General features: G+C 39.0%; 1 protein-coding gene across 12 annotated transcripts in view; it reads left to right on the top strand.

Annotated features, from left to right (window-relative positions):
- The first annotated feature begins 1,253 nt into the window (after positions 1-1,253).
- PUM1 (pumilio RNA binding family member 1) overlaps positions 1,254-27,086 on the top strand; it is a 49,511-nt gene continuing 23,678 nt past the window's right edge. For 4 of the 12 annotated variants that reach the window (XM_007432292.3, XM_007432295.3, XM_015888774.3 and 1 more), the window contains exons 1-6: positions 1,255-1,400; positions 8,825-9,195; positions 16,010-16,078; positions 25,074-25,182; positions 26,158-26,336; positions 26,649-26,815. In XM_007432292.3, the coding sequence (XP_007432354.1) occupies positions 8,836-9,195; positions 16,010-16,078; positions 25,074-25,182; positions 26,158-26,336; positions 26,649-26,815 (884 nt within the window). In that variant the 5' untranslated portion in view covers positions 1,255-1,400; positions 8,825-8,835. Of the gene's footprint in view, positions 1,401-8,824; positions 9,196-16,009; positions 16,079-25,073; positions 25,183-26,157; positions 26,337-26,648; positions 26,816-27,086 lie in introns of those variants that run through there. The other 8 variants (XM_025169240.2, XM_007432294.3, XM_025169238.2 and 5 more) reach the window with 5 other exon arrangements.

Genomic DNA, 27,086 nt, shown 5'->3' on the forward strand with positions numbered 1-27,086 from the left:
ACTGAAGCAATGAGCATGAAACTGAGCAAACTCAGGGAGGCAGTGAAGGACAGGAAGGCCTGGCGTGATGTGGTTCATGGGGTCACGAAGAGTTGGACACGACTTAACAACTGAACAACAACTATGGAAACCCGGGAAGTGGGTTAACTCAGAAACAAACTATGTTGTGTGAAAACGGCCCATAAGTGATGACAAGGAAAGATCTGATCATGATTTGTCTTCACTTTAGTATTGCTGAGGCCAACTTCTTCGCTAAGGCTCTGTTGATAGTTTGTAAAAACATCTTCAGACATTCTCCTCTACTCTGGGGGTTGAAAATTTCCCATGTTCCAACTACTCCCCTATGAACTGTGTACTTTTTGTTGGTGGGGGTGAGGGTGAGTAGTGTCATTCCCTCTCTCCAGGGGGAGGGGGAGCAATAGTTGCCCCCCCCTTTCCCATTAGGTTCCAGCAACTTCGCAGCAAGAAAAGATCAAGAGAGCCACGTGTAGCTTCCAGAAGCCTCTTATTTTGCTTCAGTTAGTTAAACCAGTGTTTTCCAAACTCAGCAACTTTAAGATGTGTGGACTACAATTCCCAGAATTCCCCAGCCAGCACACTGGCTGGGGAATTCTGGGAATTGTAGTCCACACATCTTAAAGTTGCTGAGTTTGGAAACATTGAGTGGAACTGATTCTCTATGTTCCCCCCCCTTTTTTTTTTAAGTGCAATTGTCATCAGGCTTCCCAGCTGCGGGTAGGGAGGGACCGTTTCCCCTCTCGGGTTTCTGCCTGTCCAGGCAGCTGTCCACTGCGTCCCCCTTCTCGCCGGCCACGGGGGCTTCCGCAACCGGCTCGGACGAGCGACGGCGGGTGAATTCCGTTTGCAGCGCGTGGCGGGAGCGCACCTTGTTGCATGCAACATGCTGCCTGAACCCGGCAGTCAGCTTTCCCCCTCCTGTGCTGGGGCACTGCATCTGTGAATGCAGCGCTCCTGTTAACCCGCGTTTGGGGAACTCAGTCGGTCGTTCACCCAGCCCCAAAACCTAACCCGATCTTGTCTTGGCCAGCACGTTTTATTGCCCGTGCGAAGAATGCACGGAGAACTAACGCAACTTCCCTCCCCACGGCTCAGAAGCGCCGGGCAGCGGGACAAACCCTCCCCGAAAGACCCTCCCCTTTCCCTTCCCTTCTCTTCCTTTCTTCTGACTTTCCCGGATCCCGCCACGCCGGGGGTAAAACTCCGCGGCGCCCGCGGTCCTCCGCGTCCAGCCTCAACTTCCCAGAATGCAGCGCGCCTCCCCGAGTCCCCAGTGCGCCGCCATGTTGTTGAAGTGAAAGGCAGGGGGAGCGGCAGCCAGAGCTAGAGGCCGGGGGGAGGGGGGGGCCGTTGAGATCCGTCTTCATCCTACCGTTCCGCCCGTGAGTATCCGGACCGAAGTGGGTTAGAACGGGACTCCGGACCCCAGGAGGCCCGGTGGTGAAGCCGTATTGGGGCTGGGGCTTCGGCGGAGGCGGCGAGGGCCCTCCGAAAGGCGGCCCTGGGCGGGCATTCTCGCCGAGGCTCTCGCTCGCGCTTGTTCCTGGTACATGTTTTCGAGTCCGAGCAAGGCCTCTATTGTTGTTCCAGGAAGGGGAGAGAAAGGCGAGCCGCCTCTTTGGGCGCGGGGGGGGGGCGGCATCTCCCCCGTTCAACTGTACCGACCCTAAGAAAAGAAGGGGTTTCCCTGCACTCCCCGAAGAGGATGCCACCCTGCGGCTTGCCTTATTTTATTTTTCCTCCCCTCCCCCCCGCTTTGCTTTGGGGAAGGGAGGGGGCAACGCTTGGTTGGCCTTTAGATACTATTTCCAATCAGCCAGGAGGGTCATTGGTGGTTTCTTGAGTGGGAGGGGGCTGTCGCTGGCTTAATCGAACTCCATCGTGCTTTTGAAAGGAAGGGGGGGGAAGTAAGACAAGGGAAAATAACTAGGATGGGGAAGGCGGCGGGTAGGTGATGCCTAATTAACATGTACAGGAGTCGTATATGCGGGAAATGGTGTACGTGACTTTTGCACAAGCTCCTAGGGTAAAGTTTATCTGTTTGGGGTGTGTGTGTCATCAATTAAGCTTTGGGCTGGATGGTGTGGTCTCTGTTACAATCAAAGATTTCGTTGCCCTTCACTGAAAGCTGTGTCTCTTGGCAGTATATAATTGGACTTGCTTTTAGACTTAGGTACTCTTTAGGGTTAACAAGACAAAAAAGGTGCTCTGGGTTTATTTTTCCCCCCGCTAAATGAAGGGGCCTGGAAAAAACAATGATAAAGGTTTTTCCTCCTTATATAACTTTTTTAAAATTATGTTTTTGTTCGTAAGGGAATAGCAACAGGAGGCCGTTTCCTTCTCTCCCTAGGCCTTCGGCTGTTCTAGCTTCAAGTTAGTCTTGGCCAAGCAGTTCCGAAACAAAGCAGTTACGGAAGAGGACCGGGTGGCCTATTGTTTCAATGCGAATTTGTTCTATGGAAAAGGCATAGCAGTATTTTACAGTCCAGTCAGTACATATCCAGGCATTAGTCCTGTTGTACTTCTCAAATATTTGTATAAGCAGGGGGAGACTTCTGTGATTTGTCAGTTTTTAGTGTTTAGATTGCACTTCAGCAACAATTTAAAAATGTAGCCTGATCCTGTGCATGGTTATTCAGTAGTAATTTCCACTGTATTCGGCGGTGTTTACTCCCCATATATGTGTGTGGGGAATTATATCCTATACTAGTCCACTATTTTCGATTGTCACCCAGTGTTTTTAGATTGCATAATTTGAAAGCACTTTGAGGGAAAACAGCTGATTTCTAGTTTTGCACTAAAGACAGTTTTGATGGCTTAAGATAAGTTTAACTTACAGGTATTTAGGCTAGAGGTATTTAAAAAGGATTTTCCTGCGTGGGACCTTCAAAGTGTAGTTTTGAATTTAGATGTACTGTTTATACACAGTTGTTTCCTTCTTACCAAATTGATTTTTGAGTTTATCTCAAGCTATTACCCTATATATAGATATAGATATAAATACACACACACACACACACACATATATATATACACACATACACACATGCATATATATATACACACACACACATACATATATATACACATACACACATACATATATATATATACACACACACATACATATATATACACATACACACATACATATATATATATATACACAGACACATGCATATATATATACACACACACACATATATATACACACACATACATATACACACACACATATATACATACACACACCTGTATGTGTGTGTGTATATGTTTGTGCACTGTGTCTAGCTTCACATATTGTGCCAAGCTGTAAAGTGATTTATTTGGTTTTGGCTTGGTGTCCTGTGTGAATCCAGACAATTTTGGTTTGTTCAGCAAAATATTAATACACCATGGCTTTTTGTGACCATGGTTTAATTGCAGTTCCAGTTCCAACTAAATACTGGGTAGTATGTATCAGGCATAACTTTTTATTGAAGAGTGCATTCATAAGCTATATGGAAACTAGAAATGAATCTCACAGGAAACTGAGTCAAAACCAAAAACAATTTATGGACTGGAGGTAGGGAAATTGAAGAGGCAGTGGTGGTCATGAGACCTGAACATCCTGAGTTATAGTATTCTTAAATGAGGCATTTCAAATTGTACACCAGGACCTTTAGCATTATAAATCTTGTGTGAATGAGAAATGGAGGTAGTAGCACTAATGGCAATGGACTTTTGATAAGGAATAGGTTGATAAGCTCTAGATGTTTTTGTCTTCAGTTCTTATCAGGCCAGTTTATGGCTGACGGGAGTTGTAATCTGTCAGTTTTAGAGTCCCTGTTTGAGGAAGGTTTGAGTATTCTTTGGACCATAGGGTTTAAACAACTCCTCTAACTTCCAGGCAGCATCATCCTTGACATTCTAGTCCAATATACCTGGAAGATACCACGACAGGTAAATCTTACTTAGGTAGTTTCTAGACTTTTCCAGCAGACTTAATTCCATTACCCTGTAATCATCTTGATAATTCTGTGAATCAGAAGTCTAACCAAAAGTACAAGAGGATGTATTGTAATATTCCCTTGTAATACGAGGGAGTAAGGCCCAGGGCTAAATTTGCAGACTTCTCCAAGATGTGATGAGGGGTTCATTTTTCAATTGTCTGAATAATAAGGCTCAGTGTCACCTGATTCCATGAGGTAATATAAACATTTTTACACTTAATTTTCCTGTGATGCTGCTCCCCATTTGCTCTTCAGGATTTGTCATGCTTACTCATTTTGGGATGCCGTGCAGATGCTAAATGAAAATCTTGAATATTACTGAATGACTGTTTATGAATGACTGTACTTACGCTTGCTAAGATTCTAAGATTCTGAGGAGAAAGTGACTAACTCCTTCATCACAGTTTAGCCTACTGTTTTTCCATGTAGCTCCAGCAGCCTACATAGTCCTTTCTTCTCATCTTGTATGTGGTCCTATGTAATAAGTGTTGGCTAAGAGGGAGTGTCTGGTCCAAGATCTTCTGAGGTTCGGGCTGATTTAAGCCTGGATGTTTCTAAACATTCTAACCACTGCAGCATATTCTTTGAGTTCTCCAGCAGACAGAATAGAATTAGTTTTCTTAACAATTTTGGAAGCAACAATGCAGCAGTAAGATTGCATGGGGATCTTTCTTCTCTCTCCAAGTTCATGAATGGAACTGATATTATATACCTCCATACAAGTGGTGGACTGATAGGGGAAGGTGTGCAAAAAGTAATTTCTTCCCCCAAGCACTATTGACTTGGGCCTGGAGATGGAGTTGTCTACATGCTGAAAATATTGTTTATTCCTGGGAGTTCTTAAGAATTGTTATAATTGGGGCCATAGGCTTTTCTTTTAATTTTGAATATAGAAAAATAACCCTTCTACACTTAACATTTTCAACATATGCAGTCACTCATTGAAGAATTTGGAATGCTGTTTTTCACCAGCCAAACTTGGAATACTCATTGTTGCTACTGCTGCTATTTTCCTCCTCCTCTGTTTTAAAATTGTAACTTCAACCAGTCACTAGTAAGGTAGCTTTTTGTCATATGGATTTGTCTGTATACCTTGAGACAGATGGATTGATAAGGGGCATTAATGCAATGCAAAAATAATGAATGTAATGCAGTGGAAAATATTGAAGACTTAATTTCTTAAATTATCTCAAAACTTCTTAAATTACTTTTAAAAAGTATTGCAAGATAAGTCTTCAAGGCCCATGTATAGCACTTGAACCATTTGTAAATATTTTGTATTGCACTTTTGATCTAAAAGGTTGACAAAGCAGTTCACAGCATTTAAATTTATAACACAAATTAAGACCACAAATAACAAATAGCTTGCTATCACTAAAAACAGCAGAGAAATAACTAAGGATGCATAATAGGTTCTGCCTCAACTCTCTTATGTTCTTTTTTTTCCTTAGCCCAATACCAGACTTGTTCTGGAACCTGTTAACTCCCTGAAGATATTGATGGAAATCAAATCCCTTCTGAAATCTCTAGAAATCCTACACAATTGCTTACTTTCCTCTGTTTATCTTTCTTGTTGCTCCAATAATGGCATGTGGAATGGGCTAGTCGGTGATGGGGGGAAATGACAATTTTTGATGATCCTGGTAGTGGTATGCAATTGTGGTAATAGGAACACAGATTTTCCTCTGTTATATAAGGAAAGAATAGCTCTGACGAATCAGGCCAAAGACCCATTTCAGTTCAACTTGGTTAATTCAGGAAACTTACAGAGTCGAGTGGAGAGGCAGTAATTCTCACACTATTGTTCCCTAGGAACTGGTGTATAAGATAACCTGCCATGGATTCTGAAAGTTTCATACAGTGATCAAGTTTACTATTGATAGCCTAAATCTCCATGTGTTTCTCAGAACACAAATAATTGATATGCCCTTTAGAAAACCAGCAAGGATTGCAATTCCATTGTAATATCCCTATACAGTGGCAAGAATTATGGCATCATACAGGGTGTGAAGATGCATCCCCAGATTTTACTGAAATGAGTGAGAGGTCTGCTGAGTGCAGCTCTCCTGTGGCTTGTCAGACCAAGCGTGAGCATCTTCTGGAAAATGCTGTGCTCAAACTCCTGAGCCAGGGTGCTCTGAATGTTATGTGCACACTTTAGCTCAGTGGAATATCCTGAAGTTCAACTATGTTTCAGAGGAATAATCACCTGCATAAAATAAATGATAGCCCCTATTTGATTAATAGTATCCATGCTGTTTGCATGATTTGACTGTTATTCATTTACCAATTACTGTAATTTTAAGAAACGGGGCATTTCTCAAATTAAATCTTTTCACCTAAATGTGCGGCGGCAGAATACTTTGTAGATTTTTTTCCCCCCACTTTGGAAATCCCCCTCAACCCCCACCCTCCACTTCTTCAGTTATAGGTCTATTAGTAGTAGCACCTACTTTGTGGTTTTCCTTCCCAAGGGCAATTTGGCTGGCTGTGCTTCAGAAAACTGATTTCAGTGGGTGTCTACATTTAAAGATTGCAGTATTTGCCTTGTGGCTTTGTTACCTTTTTTTCATTATTTTGTTACATTAAGACACATTTTTTCCTCTTAAGTTAGTCTGAAGAGTACAAAGCCAGCATATGTATTTTATTTATGTGTTAATTACAAAATTTGTCAGTTATGATGCAGCTTCTTTGCCATCACTGTGGGACAAGGAGCAAGTTTAACTGTAAACTGGGGAATGTTTTCATAGTTGGAAATAAACAGGGAAGAAAAGTCCATTATTTGTTTTTGGAGCTCTAGCAATAACAAAACATTCAATTACACTTAATGATGCTATTGAATGTAAATCAAGGTAATTTAAGTAAATACTCGTTTGCCCATACTTTGTTACTATCTTTATATAAATAGCAAAACTGGAAGCTTTGTAACTTTGGTATCTAAATATAGGCTGATTAAGGCTGCAGTCCAGAGCATGCTGAATTGTTTTTTTTCCCTTTGAGATGATAGATGTGTGAAAAGTATCAATATATGGAAATCGGATTTAAATTGTACATTTTTTGAGTAATGGCTGCACCTTTCACTTTTGCTTGTGAATAAATTAGGCAAGATTGAATCACCCAAACTCTTTATCAGTGCATGTGTTTGATTTCATTAGCATGCTCCCTATCCATTATTCTTTTGCATACCAGAGGGGAAGATTTACTTTCAGTTTTAAAGAAACCATATTTTCTTCTTTAAATTGCACTTTAATTCTTGTTAGTGAAAATGAGCCATGATCAAATCATAATTCCAGATCTTGTCTTTTTAATTATAGCAATTCACATTTCCTTGAATTCAGACTAAACTGGGAATTATGCCTTGTTTAAAACTAAAAGCAGTTGCTGATACCAGTGTGAAGGGGGGGGTAAGGGGAATACATTATTGGTGGTTCCTTCCAATAATGGGGAACTATGGAATCCTTTTGAATTTGAACTGTGTGAGTGCTGCTTTGTGGAATCAGTTCACATTTTTTCTGCACCTGTTCAAATTGTTCTGCTCTGATGGAGAACTTCCAATTTTTCCCCAATTCTGCAATATCTAATTACAGGGGGAAATTATTAATTACAGAACTGGAAAGAAATTATATTAACGATACCTTATTTGAATCATATTGAAATATAAATAAAATCAAATGTAGTTATAATCTGTGTTTCCCTATTTGCTCTGTTTTCCCTGAAAGCCCAGGTATGTTTCTTAGCCTTGAAAAAGATACACATCCCTTTGCCACACCACTGTTGAATGGTACATGTGCAAGCTGAAGAAAGCTTTTGATTTGTATAATCACTTCTTTACCTCATGTACAACTCAGGAATATCATGGAACTCAGTTTCACTTTAGACAATTCCTGGTTTCTCGTGATTTAATTAGAAACTTATTATTTAATACTTACAAGTGGGTTTTGTTCTGAGAGGCTGTTTGTAAGTCCATTTTGTTCGTAAGTCCAACAAGCAAAAAACATGCGCAGTTCGCACCTTACATAAGCGGCAGCGTTGACGTAGGCACTTGCAGAGATGGCGTAAGCATTTGTGCTTAATTGCAGACACTTGCAGTCTGCAATTTGCAGTCGCCACACACCAGACACAACTGCCCATGCAAGAAGTCAGGACTAGAGTTGGAACCAGAAGTCAGGAGATGGCGGGAAAGGGTTAGTTTACGGCGCCCTTTCTCCCAACTTCCGGCCCAACTTCCGGCTCCAACTTTCGACTCCATCTTGTTTGTATTGGCGGAAGTTTGCAACTTGAAAGTTCGTATCTAGGGGACTTTCTGTATAGTACCACATCAATTCCTATACAAAAGATGTAATTTAAAAATAAATTCTCATTCTTGGAAGCTAGCTGCAAACTTTGGATTGTTGTAGTAAAGTGAATGTATTTTAAATCACAGTGTCTGATTTGCATATAGAAAGAAACCAGATGTGTTCTGAAATGAAGGGTTTACTTCTTCCAATTTACTTGTTTGCAGCAAAGTTACATTATGGCTTAGTGTGATGTGTGGGTCTGATGTCAGCTTGATGCTGTTTCAGGTACGTGTGTGTGTGTGTGTGAGCATCTAAATTTTTTTTTCATCCAGGAATTTAGGGATACGTGTGTGCATGCATCCAGTAATGTTTGCTGCAGTACACTTTCAAGAATGCCTTGCAAAAAAGTAAACTAGTGTAGTAGTATGGGTGGGATTTTATTTTAGGATTCCTTGATATGGCTGTTCTGAATTTAGCAGTTTGTTTTGGAAATGGCAGACTCAATTGAATTAGTGTTTTGAACCTGTCTTCCCTTAGGTACTGGTGGAATGAGCGTTGCATGTGTTTTGAAGAGAAAAGTGCTCTGGCAGGACTCTTTCAGCCCCCACCTGAAACAGCACAGTCAAGATACAGCTAATCCCAACATGCCTGTTGTTTTGACATCTGGAACAGGGTCCCAGGCTCAGCCACAGCCAGCTGCAAATCAAGCCCTTGCAGCAGGGACCCACTCCAGCCCTGTTCCTGGATCCATAGGGGTTGCAGGTCGCTCCCAGGACGACGCGATGGTGGATTACTTCTTTCAGAGGCAGCATGGTGAGCAGCTTGGGGGAGGCGGAAGTGGTGGAGGCAGCTATAATAACAGCAAACATCGGTGGCCTACTGGGGATAACATTCATGCTGAACATCAGGTAAAAAGTTAAATATTTCAGAACTGAACAAATGAGCTAAGCGGGCCTTATGGTAGCTGCATGCAGTGAATGTTATGAAAATCTGTGTATCTAATTGATCATGTTTCATTCTCTTGCTTTTTGCCTTTCCAAGCTAAAATTCTTCTGCTCAGGGTATAGTAACATGAGATTCCAAATACTTTTTGATTCAAATCAGAATATTCATAAATTGTGTTAAGCTTGTTTAATTTGTTTCTATGTCAAAATTGGGAGTGCAATGCTTTCTTCTCTCCCTCACCCTTTTCTCTCCTCTTTAGATGCGTTACTATTGTTAATTTATTTGATGCTTATAACATTTATGAAAGCTCTTAAAGCATCACTGGCAACAATGCTTAATGTTCCAAATTGGTGGAATGTTTACAGTCTGCTGCTTGTTCCATCCCATATCTGATGGGACTAGGAAAGCATAATTAAAAGCCAAACTTTCCTGGGATATCATCATTCCCCCCCCAGCTGCTAGTAGAGATTTTTAAGTAGCTGAGTTTTATTATCTATCCAGTAACCAGGGAATTTTAAAAATTTAGCCTTCAAATTAAATTGAAAACATCTATCTGGTCACCTAAGCAAAGCCTTTCATTTGTATGTGCTTTTCATGAGCCTGTATATTGTCTCAGAAACTAAATTATATGTATACAGTAATTATGTCTCCCTGAATCATCTGTCAAAAGCAATTGAAAGGGGAGTGTGTTTCCACCAGCTCTTTTCTTTTGAGCCAAATGAAAGGGTGGTCACAATGATTTATAATGTAGGAAGGAAATAACTGCTGCTATATGCCTTTGTTCTATGTGCTTGGAATGCTGTATAGAACTTCACTATATTGTATTCATATATAGAAGACTGTCCTGTTTGTGAGGAATATGGGGATTTAGCAGACAGGGTGGGGCTGTATTTACTTTTTTGTGTGTTCAGGTTAATTTAAAGGTAATTATTTTCACAGCTTTCAATTCTTCCTTATTTTTTTTTAGCATGTTGGCACTCTCAAGATTGGCTTCAAGTTTTCACTTTAAACAATCTCATTAAAATTATTCTTTTAAAAAAAAACCTTCCTGAGCTAATGAGGATCTTGAACAGATTATATCTCTAAGAATATGGAGGTTGGATCAGAGCTGAATGTTCAGCTCTTAACATTTTTCTGCTTGTGGGACACCAGTCACCTTCTTTAAAAGTTGACAAACGTTGAGAGAATGTGTGAAGCGTGACCATGTTTTGAGAAATACATTCTTTCAGTGAAATTTACTCTCTGTATGGATTTAATCGTATTTATGAAGAGCGCTGCAAAATAAGTTATTGCCTTGTCTTCTGGTGAAAATGAATTGTGCAGTTTTTTGAGAATGTATATCAAATAGTAGTGGCAGTTGCTAAACATCCTGTTAGAATTCTCAATATTTCTGTAGCAGAAATCATATACATTGACTCTTTAGTATCCAGATTCCAAACTGCTAACTTGATAATTTCTTCTCTGTTTTCTGTATTGCTTACATTCCTACCATTTTGTGAGATAAGGTTCATGCCTCTTCTCATGGAAGACTTTCAGTAGTGTGTTATTTTGAAACAAGTTATTATTTTGATTTATTCCATCTGAACAACAATGACAATTAATATCAAACTGAAATAATGGTTTATGAAGCATAATTAAAATACATACATGATCAATAAAATTAAGATTATAACAGCTCAAAAGGCGAGATTAAAGAAGAGTGTCCTGACACACTTTCTAAAAAGGGATAAAAGCCATGAGATAATCTGCTCTCTCTTTAAGAGCTTGGGAATTGGCAAGATTCTTAATAGGATAAACCTTTATGCATGACCTCAACCAAAATTTTGATGAGGTGGAGTAAAACTATTATCTAGCGTGTGGCACGATAAGGTTTAGATAACAGTAGTGCATCACAAAATCTGTAGTCTGCCTTTCTGTCTGCCCTCTTTTTGGGGAACTTTCCTGTCCTTAGGCCTGTTCTTCCTATAGATCAAGCAAGTGCTTTCATATCAGCTTTTTTACAGGATTTCCTAATAACTTTTAAGAATATTAATTTCTTCCAGCATTTGGCTGTGCTTATGAATGAAATGAAGCTCAGGTCCTAATTTGAGAATCTAATTGGAAAATGATTTACATTATGTAATGGTCACTTAAATATAAGAATCTGCTATAGCTAAAGCATCTGTCTCCTGAGTTGTAGAATATTTCATCTCCCTGGGATGGGCTAGAAGCAGGCAAAAGCTGCAAGCGTTTATAAAATACAGTTATATTTTCATGAAAGCATATTAAATTAAAAAAAAAATCCCTGATGTGAACATTCATATATCAAACCTTTACTTATTTAAAACCCGTATTTCCTGTCATGCACAGTACCCTCAGGCAATATGCAAATTAAGCTTCTTAAGATGGGATATGCCATCAGCTATTTTAGATGGCTGTGTATAGAATATGGAAATTAAAACTTTTTAAACATGGTACTTATGAAATCACATTTGATGTGTAAACCCAGCTGTAGCCTGTTGGGGATGGCCAATTGTTTTGCTCATAAACCAATTTGGTGTCTGATAGCTCTGCCAAAATTTAGATGAGGGTAAATATTTAACAGATTCACTATGGAGGGGAAAAGGACTTTTTTAAAAGTTTCATAATGTAGCTCTATGCATGTCAACTCATAGTTAATTCCAGTTGACTCTGTGGACACAGAATAGAATCTAAACAATAAGTCTAGAGATTCATTCACTAATTACCCATACTGACTGCAGATGGGAATCGTGGGTCAACATTCCTGAAAGACATTAGATTGGGAAAGATTCATTTAAGCATAAAAACTTACAAAAAGTTTTCTGCATCCTGTCAGCAGTAGCAGGAAGATAAAGAGGACAAGGGTAAGGATTTAATTAATGCCTTTACCAAAATATGGTACAAAACAATAATTACAAATGAATCCAATAAAATAAACTCAGAATCTGTTAAACAAATATGAACACTAAAAGTGCCAACAACTATAGAATGCAACAATATAATACAACAATATTAATACTAAACCACATAATAACTTTTTAACAATATCCCGGGGTAGGACTGAGTGTATATACATCCATAATAATTTAAAACAGATGTCACCTACAACTTTCTGCTAAATAAAATTAGGATGGAACAACCAGACCCTACACTAATTCACTATTCACATTTTTAAAAAAAACTATCACATTTCCACAGAGGCAAAGGGAGATGATTGCAGAATTACAGGATCAGGTCCCTAAAGGCCCAGAACCTGGAGACTGTAACTGTGGAACCAAAAGATAAGGGCAGACAGATACGTGGGAGTACAGGTACTCCTTGCTTAACGACCACAATAGGGACTGGAAAATTTGTTGTTAAGCGGGGTGGTTAAGCAAATTGCACCCAATTTTATGAGCTTTTTTGCAGCAGTCATTAAGTGAATCGCCACGGCCATTAAGCAGATCACATGGTCGTTAAGGGAATCGTGGTTCCCCATTGATTTTGCTTGCTGGAAGCCAGCTGGGAGGGTCACAAATGGCAATCATGTGACCCCGGGATGCTGCCACCATTGTAAGTGTGAGCTGGTTGCCAAGTGCCTGGATTGCGATCACATGACTGTGGGGGTGCTGTGACGGTTGTAAGTGCGAGGACCAGTTGTAAGTCCCTTTGTTCAGCACTGTTGTAACTTGGAACAGTCACTAAACGAATGGTTGTTAAGTGAGGACTGCCTGTATGTGACTGGAGGGCTATAAACACAAGTACCAGGAGTTTAAAGTAGGCTCTGACTCAAATAGAGAGCCAATGAAAGGTCTAGTGCTGTAATGAGGTGTGAGAATGATATGGAAGGTCCAAAAGAGCCCAAATGGCACTATTCTGTACTAAGAGGAATTGGGAACAGCTGTTAGGAGACACTTACAGTAATCTAGGCCTGAGACAACCATGACATGCACCAATAAGGCTGTTGCATCTTCATCAGAAACTTCCAGGTCCCCCAAATAGGCATTATGTGAAAATTAGCAATCCCAAAAATCAGTAAATGGGCACAAAGTCAGCTGATGATTCTAGTGCTATGGGATCATCTATAAAAATGATGTTTTTCAATTGTCTAGTAGAGAATTTGCAAATTTGGAGGTAATTTACATTTTTTTGTTAGATGACTTTATTATTTAAGTTCTTTGGCAGTATTTGAACTTTGTTAATTTTTAATTTATAGTACTTTCTTTTCTCATTATTTGTCTCAGTGCCTCTGATTTTTCTTTGAAAAGTTCATGAAACACATGAACCTGAAAAGAGGTTTTTGCTTTACCTCTTCACACAAGATTAAAATAATTTTTCCAGCTTTTCTGTAGTTTCCTGATACTCTTTTAGTACATATTTAAATAATGCCATCCAACAGTTTAATAACTTCCAGCTTTCCTAACCAGTTTTTTATGTTTTTAAAGCTTCGTTTGGTTGATCTTAATGTTTATAGCTGTAATATTCTTTTAATTAATAATCAATCATAGAAGCTTTCAGCAAGTGTTCTATCTAAATATGTGACTGGGAGTTTAATCAGTTAATAAAAACTTCCAGTGACCATTGCTGAAATCAGTCTGAGGGTTATTATATTAATACATCTTGCACATAAGATTTACTCTATGAAATTTATTCAGTTAAAAACAGTTGTTTGCTATTCCAGGTCTTAATCATCTTGTCAGTTAAGGTTTTGTTCTAGTAACTTGCCTGATTTTAGATTTGACACATACTACGCTTAAAATAGATTTAATTTTTTTTCCCCAAAATGTTCTTAAAGGAAAACTATAAAGAAGTGAATGTCCTGGCATAAATAAAAATTACTAATTTTGATTTCTTTCATTTTTGCCTTGAGAAAGTTACATGTTCTGTCAGTGTTTTAAAAAAACACTACAAGAAAGGCTTAAACTGTTGTGCAGATAACATAATTTTGTCCTCCTGCTTAAACTCTTGCCTACTCATCTGTTATTGCCCCAGTTATTTAGTAGGGAATTCTGAAACTAACACAAAATAAATCCCAAAGCAAGAATGATACAATAATTTGATTAGCGCCAGCAACATAAAATAATGAGCAAGTTTGTGCTAGTGCTCAGTTTATTAGCCCTTGACAAAGGAAGGAGGAAAGTAATGAATCATATTTCACATATCAGTTTTTAATTACACCCTTTAGAACTAGACTTGAAATTGAAGTACCCAGAATGGGGATGGGGCTGTGGTTCTGCTTAAGCCTCTTTCTCACCCTGAGGCTGCTGTTTACCCCAGAAGGGTATTGCGGCTATCTTTCTGGAGAAGAGTAGAATTGTTTAAAACTGATTTGGAAGTTATTTCTCAGTAGTATGAGTGAAATCTATAATCCATAAAATTGGATAATATCACTAGGAGGCCCTGTTAGCTCAGGGATAGAGCTAACGGTGGAGCATTCAGCTCCATATCTGTATTGGAGAATCTCAAAAATACAAAGTTGCACAGTCCTTATCTGTTCTGATGCCAATCAGAATATATGAGAAAAAGCGATGTGGAACCACTGCTCTGGTCAGCTTACATGATTATGGTAGCGCATAGTAGACCATTTCTGAAAACATTGTGAGAAATTGCCCAACATGTTCATGTAGTCGCCCGGAGTCAAGACCGACTTGAAGGTGGCACACAGACACACACACACACATACACAAGTTATGTTCATGTGTGCACACACATGAGAAGGAAATGACTATAAGTGTGAAATTTGATGTTACCTAAATCTACTAAAACAATCAGGGCATCTTTAATGTCATATGAATTGCATAGTTAGCCTATTTGTTTTAGCCTGAATCATTAGATGCTGTATTTTAGGGGGTTGCAGACTTAAGATACCGATCACACTTGGATGAATACTCATTCTGAACCCTTCTTTTCTCTGAAGAGAAATCAAGGAGGAAAAGCCTAGCTTTTTATGCTCCTTGTCCCTACTATTCTCTTTTTGCTCCCTGTTTGTGGAATCAATACAAATAAGATTAGGGTAAATCTTGACACCCAAGCAACTTATTTCTTTGCCTATTTACAGCTTTAAGTTTGAGGAATTTTTGGATACTTGTATTTGTGAGTTGTTCCGGAGAATGCTGAGGCATAGGCTCAGTTCCTGTGAACTCTGTGTATTACTAGAATTGATATGGATGGTTTGTCCTCAGTGTAAACAGTTTCATTAGTCATGTTGACTTTGTATATTTTATGTGTAATTCTTTCAGAAACACCAAAATAATATGTGTCCATCGCTACCAGCTCAGAAGGCAGCTTACAGAGGGAAAGTAAAAGAAGACACTCATGCTGTGTCTCCTTTTAGCTGCAGCGCAAGAGAGATTTCATTAGATATAATTTCAGTTTAAAGAAAATTAGAACATTTGATAATTATGGTTTTCTAATGACTAAATGTGATGCAGAGTCTCTTGAGGTGTAGTCATAAGCTTCTATTACTTACTGTTTTCCAAGAAAGCTTTTGGGATTTGTGAACTTAAAAGAAAGATGTATATTCTATAAACCTGAATGTTTTATTTAGTTATATTAGTTTCAATTGCGTTTTCTTTTATGTTGGCTAACCATCTTTCTGTTTGAGTAAATCTAAATGTTTTGTTGTGCTTTACCTTACTGATAACCAAACATTTGTTTTTGTTTTTGCAGCTGTAATTTTAAATGTACTTTTATGCAAGTTAAATACAGATGCTCATGTTCCAGAGTGCTGGAAACTCTGCTTTATATCTTTTAGTTTTTCACTTTCTCTTACCTAAGTTTCTCTTGCCTCTATAATAGGTTCGATCTATGGATGAATTAAATCATGATTTTCAAGCACTTGCTTTGGAAGGAAGGGCTATGGGGGAGGTAAGTAGATCGTTTTTATTCTCTTGATCTTCCTCCAGTAAAGTCAGTGCTGTTCCTTGTCTCCATATGAGAAATGATCTGATTTAGGCTTAATTTTAGAGATGGAACTAGAGATGATACTCTTGCACTACTTATGGGAATATTTGTTCCAGATGTTATACTAGTAATACTTTATCGATTAGCCATTAGGTCATATCAGAATACAAAATATAAAGCATAGAACAGTAATAAGCCTATATGTTAAAAACAGAATAAAAGAAATAAGTAAAAGAAAATGCAAATCATATTTCTGTGTCACCCCTATAATTTACTTCAATCAGACCCACATATGCAGTTCTCAGCTGTACTGTTTTGTTCAAATAAAGGGCCGTATTATATGTAATTTTTGGATTCTGACCTCACATGAAATATGTTGTTTTAATATAAGGGTCCCAATAGGCTGTTAGTCTAATGTGCGGTCCAAGATACTGATCTCTTTCTTTCTTATACAATTGACATTCAAATAACATATGTGTTATGTCTTCTATCTCTGGGGCTCTGAAGTTACAAGTACGTTCATTATAAGGGACTTGGTTAAGCCTTCCATATTTAACCATTGTGTCCAGCTGCTCAAATCTTGCTTGACTAAATACCCCCTAAGGTGTTTGGGCATTTCTTTGTTTAAATACTCGGCAGTTTGGAAGGTACGTTTATAGTGGCTCAGGCATTTCAATTGCCAGCTGTCCAGATGTTATAGATATTTTTTCCTTTTTTGTAAAAGGACTGCATATTTACAAAACCACTTCTTGTTTAAAACCTTCCTTTGCCGTGTGAAAAATTAAGAGGGTATAAATCTTTGGAAAAGATAGTCAAGGTAGTGGGGAAGAAGCATTTTATCATTTAGTGGTGCTGTGGTTTGATTAAGTGTACAAGTAATAGTGCAATTTTGTTTTATTGTATGAAATGGAACATGTTCATGGGAGTTATTACACAAGTTAGCAGACTCCCTTATATAACATCTCAAAGCCAAAGTCCAGCTAAATCAGTTTTGAATGCACACTCCTCATGATTGGCACAGCGACTGTCAGTGTTGCTTAAATAGTCTTTTAAATTTCTATATGATTTAATAGTATCAGTAAATAGTAGAATTAAACAAAAAGCCCTTTCGTATCACTTTTTAAAGAGTATAAGAGGGTTTTCTTAAGTAACTAACTTTAGGCTGCAGATCTTTTGAAGGGCGTTTCCTTAGGGTGCAATTCCATAAACCACTATAGAAATAGCCAGGGATCGTGTTCCTGTGTATGCACTTCCACAAAGAAGGGAAAACACAAGTGAGGTAGCCCTTGAAGGTTGTAAAACAAAAGAAGTAGGCCACTTGAAGCTGGTATTATATGTTAAAACTTTTAAACCATTGTTGAGGTTTCCCTGCAAACAATATGCCAAAAGTTCACCAAATTGCTGTATACCTTAGCTACATGAAATCCAAAGACTGCTGTGGTAAACTAAGTAGAAAGTGGGCCATTGAAATGCAGATGTTATTTTCTTTTTGATTCAAGTGGATAAGATACTTGACAAATACAGAGTTAAGAAATGGAGGTGGGTTCAATCTGCTTGTTTGCAGACTTTTTTTATTCCTATAGTCAGGCTACTTTGCCTTGTAAAAGCAGCCTGGGCCATGTAGGGAAACTGAATTAGGGAGAGGCTTCCTTATCCCAACTAACAGATAAAGATTAGCTTTCCTTTGAGGCATCTCCACCCAGACTCTATATGTGGTAAGCCCTACCCTGTAAAAACAAAGTTAAATGCTGATAAGAAGCAGTTATGCCCAGCTCCAACAGGTTTGAGCTTCAGTAGGTTTCTGTAGTTCATGATTGTATGATGGAACAGTTACTCAAGATGTGGTAGGGGAGAGGGGCTTTGAGGGAAAAAAGGGAGCAGCTTTCTCTCTTTATCTATGAAAGAATGTGTTCAGAGTTTTCAAGTTGGTTGTTCCTGAAGAAACTCCTTCTCATTAGAGGAGCCCTTTTACTACTTTGCCCCCCAACATTTCTGCCCCCTCCACCTTAAAATCTGACCATGTGGTCATGTGAAAGGACTAACAACCACTGTGTAGGACAGACAGGCAGAAGGCTAGCAGAGCGCATCCATGAACACCAACTAGCAGTCAGAAGACGTGATGAAAACTCGTTGATCTCACAACACATGGACAGACTTAACCATAGTTTCAACTGGGAAACTTTCAGTATCTTAGACCAAGCTAAATCCAAAAATGCGAGGGAATTCCTGGAAGCTTGGTATTCAGACAAGGCAGCCATCAACAGGCACATAGAGGTAAACAACATCTGCACACTTTTCAAAAGAGACAATAAAAAGGAAACAAAAGACCAGAACATTTTCTCACCAGCAATCATCACCCAGATAAGCAGAGATTAACACCAAGATTATCATACAATCAAGCAGTAAACAATACCCTAATCAAGGAACTACCAGAGAAAAAGCAGCACACACACCAACACTGGCAGGGCATGCCACTGTATATAAACAGAGAGCAAACCACACTCCATTCTAGCACTGAAGATGTTACCTAGCTGGGTAATGAAATGTTTGCAAGAAAACAACCAAGCTCAGAGAACCCCAAGGACGCCACAGTTCAACCCTGAGCTACATATATTCTCTTCTATTGATAATCTTTCCAATGAAGGAAAAGATCAGCCCAGGATTTATTTTAACAACATGTGGTTGTTGTAAGGGCTACTTGGTGAACTTGTGAGGGAAAATATATTAGCTTGAATGGACTAAAATGACGCTTATAGAGAAAGTTCTGAATGAAAGCTGATAGCCACAATTGTTTAATGCTTTTATTAGAATCAGCTGAAAGGACTACAGAAGAATGTACAACATTGGAATTCTAGTCTGGTATAGAACTCTAGAGGGGGAACAAAAAGCAGAGGTGATGATGACAGAAGCAGAAAAGGGAAAAAATGAGAGTCAAGTCTTTATAAAGTCATTCTCAAATTGGAGGCTATAGATCATGCATTAGTTATTAATAATGCAAATATTAAATCACATCCAGCATATTAGGCAAGAAACAGTGTCTGACTTCCCTTCTCTATCTCCTAATACTGAAAACACATGACTGCTATATCTGAGGTTTATATTTTGATTTAGGTGAAGCACAGTTGATCTGGTAAAGAAAAATGTCCAAGTAGGAGATGCTCTGAAATGGAATTATGAAAGTAATGATTCTGAAGTTCCTGGCACCCTTTTACAAGTCAGGATCACAATCAGGCTCAGTTTTGGTTGGTTTAGCAGTGACACTAGTGGGGTGTACCAGGATGGGTACAAATCAGCTTATGTGTAGTAGGGTACAGTTTGTTCATGGTGAGCCACAAACTTTCACAGTTTTGATAGCAGGTTGCTTTTAAGTAAACCTTGATATTCACCCAAATGTCTCTGGTTTTGAAACACTTTAATCAGTCAGAGGTTGCGGGTGATTGGTGACTTGGGCCATGGGTAGCTAATCTAATGGTGAAGCTGCCCTACCCATTTGTAATATTTGTGAAGATTCTAGCCATATTTATTTTTCCAAGCATAAATTGTACAGGCAAAATTGGAGATGAGAAGCTGCCATATTTGTGGTTTGGACATTTTGCCAGGCAGAGAGGAAAATAATAGCCATTGTAAATGTGTTAGTTGTTTCAAACTTTTTCATTTCAAGTGTCAGAAGTTTGAATGAGTGAAAATTAATTGATCTGGCTACATAGAAAGTCAAGAACTTGAGTTATTAGCAACTTAATAACTTCATTCTTACCAAAATTGTCTTGAGAAGTCTTGAGTGAGTTGACTAAAACTACATTGTGCAGTTTCCTGTGAGAGTAGGGTGGGTTTTTAACTGGAAAGCCGAAAGTTTACAAAATGTTGAAGCATGGAGTGCTCTCCATCTGGTGGTCTAGTAATTCCATTTCCTAATCCTCAGTTTTTCATTATTAAAATATTTTTGTATTTCCCTTTGTTCCCCTGAGCCATCATGTTGCTGATGCCACTTTGGCTTCATATGACTGTCATTCAAAGAACTGAGATTGGTTTTTGTGTAAACAGCAGTGCTATCCACACAAAGAAACTAGATTTTATTATTAATACAGGTAGTCCTTGTCAAATGGTCACTGAACAAGTGGTTGTTAAAGTTACGATGGTGCTGAACTGGTCCTTGTAGTTGTGGCCATTGCAGTGTCCCCTTTGTCATGTGATGTTCTACTTAGCAATGGAGTTGCTGCTCCCAATTACCATTGTTAAACGAGAACTACCTGTAATATTAGCCCTGTATCTAGAGAAGATCTTGCAGGCGCCACTACTCTTCTACAGTACAGGTAGTCCTTGACTTATGACCATTTGTTCAGTGACCATTTGAAGTTACAAACATACTGGAAAAAGTGACTTGCAACCGGTACCTTAAGTTACAGCCGTTGCAGTGCCCCCATGGTCACATGTCCAAATTTGGGCACTTGGCAGCCTGCCCACACTTATGACCGCAGAGGCACTTCAACTCCCCACCCACCTATCTTCCCCCCCATCTATGCCCTCTTGGCCCTTTGCTGCCCTGTGCTTCATTGCCCCAGGTGACTTTTGCTGTCCTCTTGCTCCAAAAAGGCCTTTTGCAAAATGCCCCTTTGCAGAATGCTTCTGGATAGGGCTGGGCTTTTGCATTGTGCTGCAGAAAAAAAAAGGCACCCCCTTCTTTCCTCCCTCTTTTTTTTTTTCCCTTCCCCATGGGTAGACTGGTCCGCTCCCAGGAACTTTGGTTGTCTAGCTGTGATAGGTGGGTTGACCAGGCCCTCGTGGTCCCCTTTGACCCTCTCCCTTTCATTTTCCATGGGTAGATCAGTCCTTCTCAGGAAGGGAGGTACACCAGTCATACCCCCAGGTAGACTAGGCTGGCCTTAGCCTTCTGGAGTGAAAGCTTTTTGGTCCACTGCACTCCAGAAGCTTTTTGCAGAAGGGTTTTTTGGAGCAAGAAAATGGCAAAAGTCAGCTGGGGCAGTGGAGCGTAGGGCCGCAGGGGTTTCGGAGTGCAGCATGATGAGGGTGACTGTGGTTGGGACTGGGCTGGGGTGGCTGTGGCTTCCCAAGATGTGGCAAGCAGCCCCAGAGGCTAGAGGGTGCAGGGCGACCAGAAGAGCAGAGATGGGGAAATAGGTGGGTGGGGGGAGTTGGAGGCAGTCCCTTCCCTTACTGAGGCTTGGGGCTGGGAGGGACCAAGCCCAGAATGGCTTGGATTGCAGTGGGTACTCACTTAATGACCCGCGATTCTCAGTTAATGATGGCAACCAAGACTGCTGGGATTGCGGTTGCTAAGCAATGCAGTAATGTGACGTCTCGCTTTATAACTGCATCGCTTAGGGATGGAAATTCTGGTCCCAGTTGTGGTCGCAAGTTGAGGACTACCTGTATATAATTCTGTGTCTCAAAAAGTACTCCATCTGAGGAATTTTAATTTCATTTCCACTTTGGTATGCTTCTTTGTCAGTATTATTGGACCTTTTTTTTTTAATGTAGGAAGGACAATGTGAAATAGGATACAAATTACAGTGGAAATTGGGCCAAAAAAAACAGCTAAGATACTGAGCTTTGGGGATGTTGCCCTCATTAATCAAGTTGGGGGCATATTTTATTCCTTAGGGTGAAAGCGAGGATAAATATGTAGCTTCCTTGTATATAAAAATTATTAGTAAATTAAGTAAGTGATGAAAGAGAAAACAAGGTCTTGGTTATTTTGATAAATATATGAATTTTTCACAAATATGGAAATATGTATGAAATCTTAAGCTTAGAGTGCTATAGTAACGATATCTTCATTTAAAACAAAACCCCAAAAGATCTGAAGGACTGTATTATAGAGCTTTAATTGGCTGGCTTGGTTTCACATGCAGGTGAATAAATGAAGCCTTTCTAAGATCCTTCATAATAACAACAATAAAGCAATTTTGGTTAATAAGAGCATTTGAGAATATAATAAGGCGAAAGGAATAGACGCTTCATCTGGATTGCAAGGCAGGCTACCTTTCTGTTTGCCAAACGAACTGCCTCTCTCAAAAGGTTATAGGAGTGGGATGTACCACCAGCTAAGCTTATTTACAAAGAAATTCTGTCAAGTCTGTGTAAATATTTTCATGACCGTCCTTGTTAATACAGCTGTAGCAAAGTGCAGAACTCTTGGGACAAGGTGCTCCATTGCACAGGTAATATCCTAAGCCCCAAGAACCATCTAAGTGGTAACTACTCAGTTCTTTGTAGAACTGTAGAAAGCAAAGTTGTCACGTTTTCCTGTTGGTAGCATTTGGAATAGGATAGCGACGTTTCGTTTTAAAAAGTATGGTAGTTATTTATGAATAGTGGTTTGAAATAAAACTACAGTTTAAAATTAAAAAGCTGTCTCACCAACTACAACCTGCTGATCAACCAAGAAAAGCCATAGGATTGTTAATGACAAGTCCTATTTCTCATAACCAGGTAGAGTATCCCCACATTGCACACACCTACGTTCACTGAAGAATAAAATATTAACTTGCTGAATGTATGTAATAGAATGATTTCTTTGTTCAGCTTCATAAACTACACTGTATAAATGTATACTGATAGACATTGCTCATGCATCTGAGTTGCTACATAATCACGGATTACTCGGCTTTCAGTATTGCCATAGTATGCCATTCCATCCCTCACTCTGCCCTGCCAGATTCTTAGATGAAAACATCCCATAACCTGCTTAAAGGGTTTACAGGGCCAGCATTAGATAGGACTGATGTGTCTGTGTGCCAGGGAGGTACTGTAGTGAGACATCATTATCGTAGTCATCAGTCCCTCTAAAGCAGACTCAGCTGGTATTACACCCATAATGGAGACCCGGAATAACAAAAGTAAGGTACTGAAAAGCTCACAGAAGCCCCAGATTTTGCAAAGTGTAAAAACAAATGCAAAAACCTTAAGAAACTAGAGCGAAAGTGGGACATCCCAGTGAGGAGTCATGCCTTGTACCCCCATAATGTTGAATAATGGGAGGAAAAAAACGGAAGGTTTATGGGATGAATGGACTGGCAAATCATGAAATGTGACGTGGTTGGCCGGCCTCCCAAATGGGAACACTTGATGGTGTAACATTATGCAGTGTGCATTGATTGTAAAGTTCCAAATAAGTGACCAGAATGGTTTCCCTACTCTCTTGGCTTCCAGTCTCTAGAATATGAGAAATTGGCTGGGTTCACAAGGGCATTGTTTGTATATTTTAAAATCTAACATTTTAAACATTTTTTCATTTTAATAATCACTTTTAAACTTTTTATAATGATTGTTTTTATCCATTTGTTATTTTATTTAATTGTTGTACACCGCCCAGAGTCACTTTGTGTGAGATGGGCAGCTATATAAATGTGACATATAAATAAAAACTAACTAACTAACTAACTAACTAACTAACTAACTAACTAAATAAATAAATAAATAAATAAATAGAATCATAGTTTGTTCTAACCCTGTTTCCTTGAATGAATCCTAATGGCAAAGTTGACATATTACATTGCTGTAAATTATAATACACAAACTCACAACTAGGTTCATGCATCACACTAATCCTAAATTAAATATGCTACATGGGTAAGGTTCATTGCACTAAAATGTATGGTGTGTTTGGTTCATGGCAGTGAGTGGACTCTCACAGAGAGAAAGGATATTACTAGCCCAGTTTGGTAGTTCAGTCTCCTGCCTTTGGACAGTAAAAGGAGCCCTGCTGGATCAGAGTATTTTTTATTTTTTTTGGTATGGTTAGTCTGTGAAATTCTTTTGGAATTTGTGCCTTTCTTCTTCAGCGCTTCCACCCTTTCACCCTGATTTAATATGCCAAAGTTCTTAACAAGTCTGAAATAGAGCATTATAGTTTCATGTCAGATTCCTAGGAATGAGAGTGTTTGTGGTTCCTTGTCAGCTGCTAAACTGTATTTTAACAAATGGAGAATTGAACTTGGTCAAGGGGTGGGAGAGAGAAAGAAGGCAACTTGTCAGGCAGGTGAGATATTGGGAGGTTCCGTATTGCTTAAAACTTATTACTGAATTGGAAAATACCACTTCCTGCACAGTGGCTGTGTTTAGCCTTTTAATTGTTGTTCATCCCAGTATGAGTACATAGTTATACAATCACACCATTACTGTACGTAAATACTGGTGGGTAAAGATGACTCTTTGGCCTTAAATTAGTTGTATGTTCTTATGAAGCATTACTGTCATACTGCTCTTAGTACACTTATTTATGAGTTCCCTTTTATAAAGCATTTCTTCACTAACTGTGCTCTAACTGGTTTTTTTTTGTTGAAGATAGTTTCCTAATTGTACCTCTCTCCCCCCTCCCAGCCATGTGTCTCTCCCCTACTACTCAACTTTGTTCCACCCAACTCTGCCTCACATTATTATTATCATGATTTCTCCATCCTAGTGCACCTAATTAAGGCCCATCAGTCATTAAAACTTTTGTGCAAGGTGGAGCAAAGGATATTGCCAGGCCTGCTGTGCCTGACCTAGACCTGCCCCAAATTGGATTAATATGGTGATCTACTAGAGATGTTGGTCAAGAATGTTTACCTTCTCTTTGTAATTCAAGGAAGTATTGCTGCCTCGTTCCTTGCAGGAAGAGAATAGTAATGATTTTTTTTTTCTTCTGTCCAAAATTAGGTCTCTTTCTCTTCCAGTCCCCCTTACCTGTTGCTTTACCTTGCTTTGAAATGCTGGATGGCAGACATACCTGACACATACCCTCCAGATGTGTTGAGAGGGCAGCTTCAGAAGTCCCAGCAAGCACACCCTTCTGGGAAGTTGCAGTACTAACATACTTAGGAAAATGTGCTTCATATATTAGTTACATGAGGAAGGGCAACAGAGAGATGAGAACTAGGTATTATTATAATGCTTTTATCTTAGTCCTAATGTTCCAGGTCCCTTTTTACATAGCAGTATTTCTGATTTTATTTTACAGCAGCTTTTGCCAGGGAAAAAATTTTGGGAGTCTGATGATTCAAGCAAAGATGGACCAAAAGGAATATTTTTGGGTGATCAGTGGAGAGACAGCGCTTGGGGGACATCAGGTATTTTGAATTACCATGGTTGTAAATAATTCTGGACAATCTTTCTGTTATTTCTCTTTCATAGCTAGACTTCTCTGCCTCATAATACTCATAGTACATTTAGTAAAAGTATCTTAGGGGAAAAAAAGTCCATAACTGCAAATTGTTGCAAAATTAAGTATAATTTTATTGGTTAATTAGATAATGCAGAATAGTGAATTATCTTGGTTGCACTTTTTAAGGAAGTGGAAAAGAAAGTCAGGGCTGACTGTGGCCATTGATGGGTGACGTTAATTTCTTTGAGCTGTTAAGGACTACTGTTCCTTAAAGGCAGAATGAAAACTTTTCTACATGGGGTGGTACTTTTATCTGGAATGCACTTCAAAGATTACATTGCGCCACCTTGGAACAGTATATTGCTTCCAGTTTGTTTCGGCTACAATTCAGAGTGCTGGTTGTGACTTTGAAAGCCCTAAATTATTTATGACCAGGATATCTGAAACACCCTGTTCTTTTATATGAGGCTGCTAATCATTTAACATCAGTGCTAGAGGCCCTGGAGAGCCAAGGCTGATGGATACTTCTGATAGCAGCACCTGACTATGGAACACCCTGCAGAGAGGGAAAAGATTGGCTCCTTCCTGTCTCTGCTTTAAATAGGCAGTAAATACTTTTCTGTATTGTTGAACATGAAATGTTATGTAACGTTTTGTCATAGATGAATATTAGTATTGCTCTCAACTTTTACTATATAGGGAAATGTCTCCCTGTCCTTAGATTTCATGCTAAATTTTAGTAGGTATTTTTAATTGAACATTATTATCCTGGGTGACTTTTAGAAAAAAAGTGAAATTGATAAAATCAGCGAATAGATAATAGTGCATAAAGAATAAGGTAGAAAGTAATCATATATTACAGACCCCAAATATTTGCTAGTAGTAGATTTCCCTTTTGGGAAATGGTGACTTTATACTCTTGTACTTATTTTTGTTGCAGATCATTCTGTTTCCCAACCAATCATGGTTCAGAGAAGACCTGGTCAAGGTTTTCATGTGAATAATGAGGTTAATTCAGTGCTGTCTCCACGATCAGAAAGTGGTGGGCTTGGAGTTAGCATGGTAGAATATGTGTTGAGTTCATCCCCTGGGGATTCCTGTCTCAGAAAAGGAGGATTTGTAAGTAATACTAGATTATTTATGGCATTGCTATTTCTAAATCACAGTTATCTATTGGGATATATCTGATGCATTGTCGCTGTATTTGGAACAGTTTTGAGTTGATCATAGTCTAAATGCCCAAAACATTATGTTGATGTAGACAAACTTAAATAGAACTGGATTAAAGCAATGGTTAAGCTTATAAGTGATATTTAGAAGTATTGATGTAGACTTTTTCAAAATCTTTATAATTGAATTTTCTGACATAGTTTCCTTGTTTAGTTAATTGTAGTTTATGCAAAATTTAGCAACCCTCTGTGCTTTACACAGGGGCCAAGGGATGCAGAGAATGATGACAATGATAAAGGCGACAAGAAAAATAAGAGTACATTTGATGGTGATAAATTAGGTGATTTGAAGGAAGAGGGAGACGTAATGGACAAGGCTAATGGTTTGCCTGTGCAAAATGGAATTGATGCGGATGCAAAGGATTTTAGGTATGTAAGTTTCCATATGTGAGTTCCTCTCTTCTGTGCTATATTGTACATACTGTACAATAAGCAGATTGTACACTGGGCAGGGTGGCAGTTCATAATGCCAAATCATGGTTAATATCATCTGAGCAGAAAGAAATCTCTGACTTCTGTACTCTTTCTTCTCCCAAGACATATTCAATTCTAATTTGCTTGATTCTTGGCTTGTTACCTACTACACCAGGAATTGTGGATTAAATTAAATTCTAATCAGTTGCTAAGCAAGCTGGTTATA

This window comes from Python bivittatus, unplaced genomic scaffold (assembly GCF_059951505.1).
Source record: "Python bivittatus isolate LINGU-HERP-01145 unplaced genomic scaffold, Pbiv_v1 ctg000310_np1212, whole genome shotgun sequence".
Lineage (NCBI taxonomy): Eukaryota > Metazoa > Chordata > Lepidosauria > Squamata > Pythonidae > Python > Python bivittatus.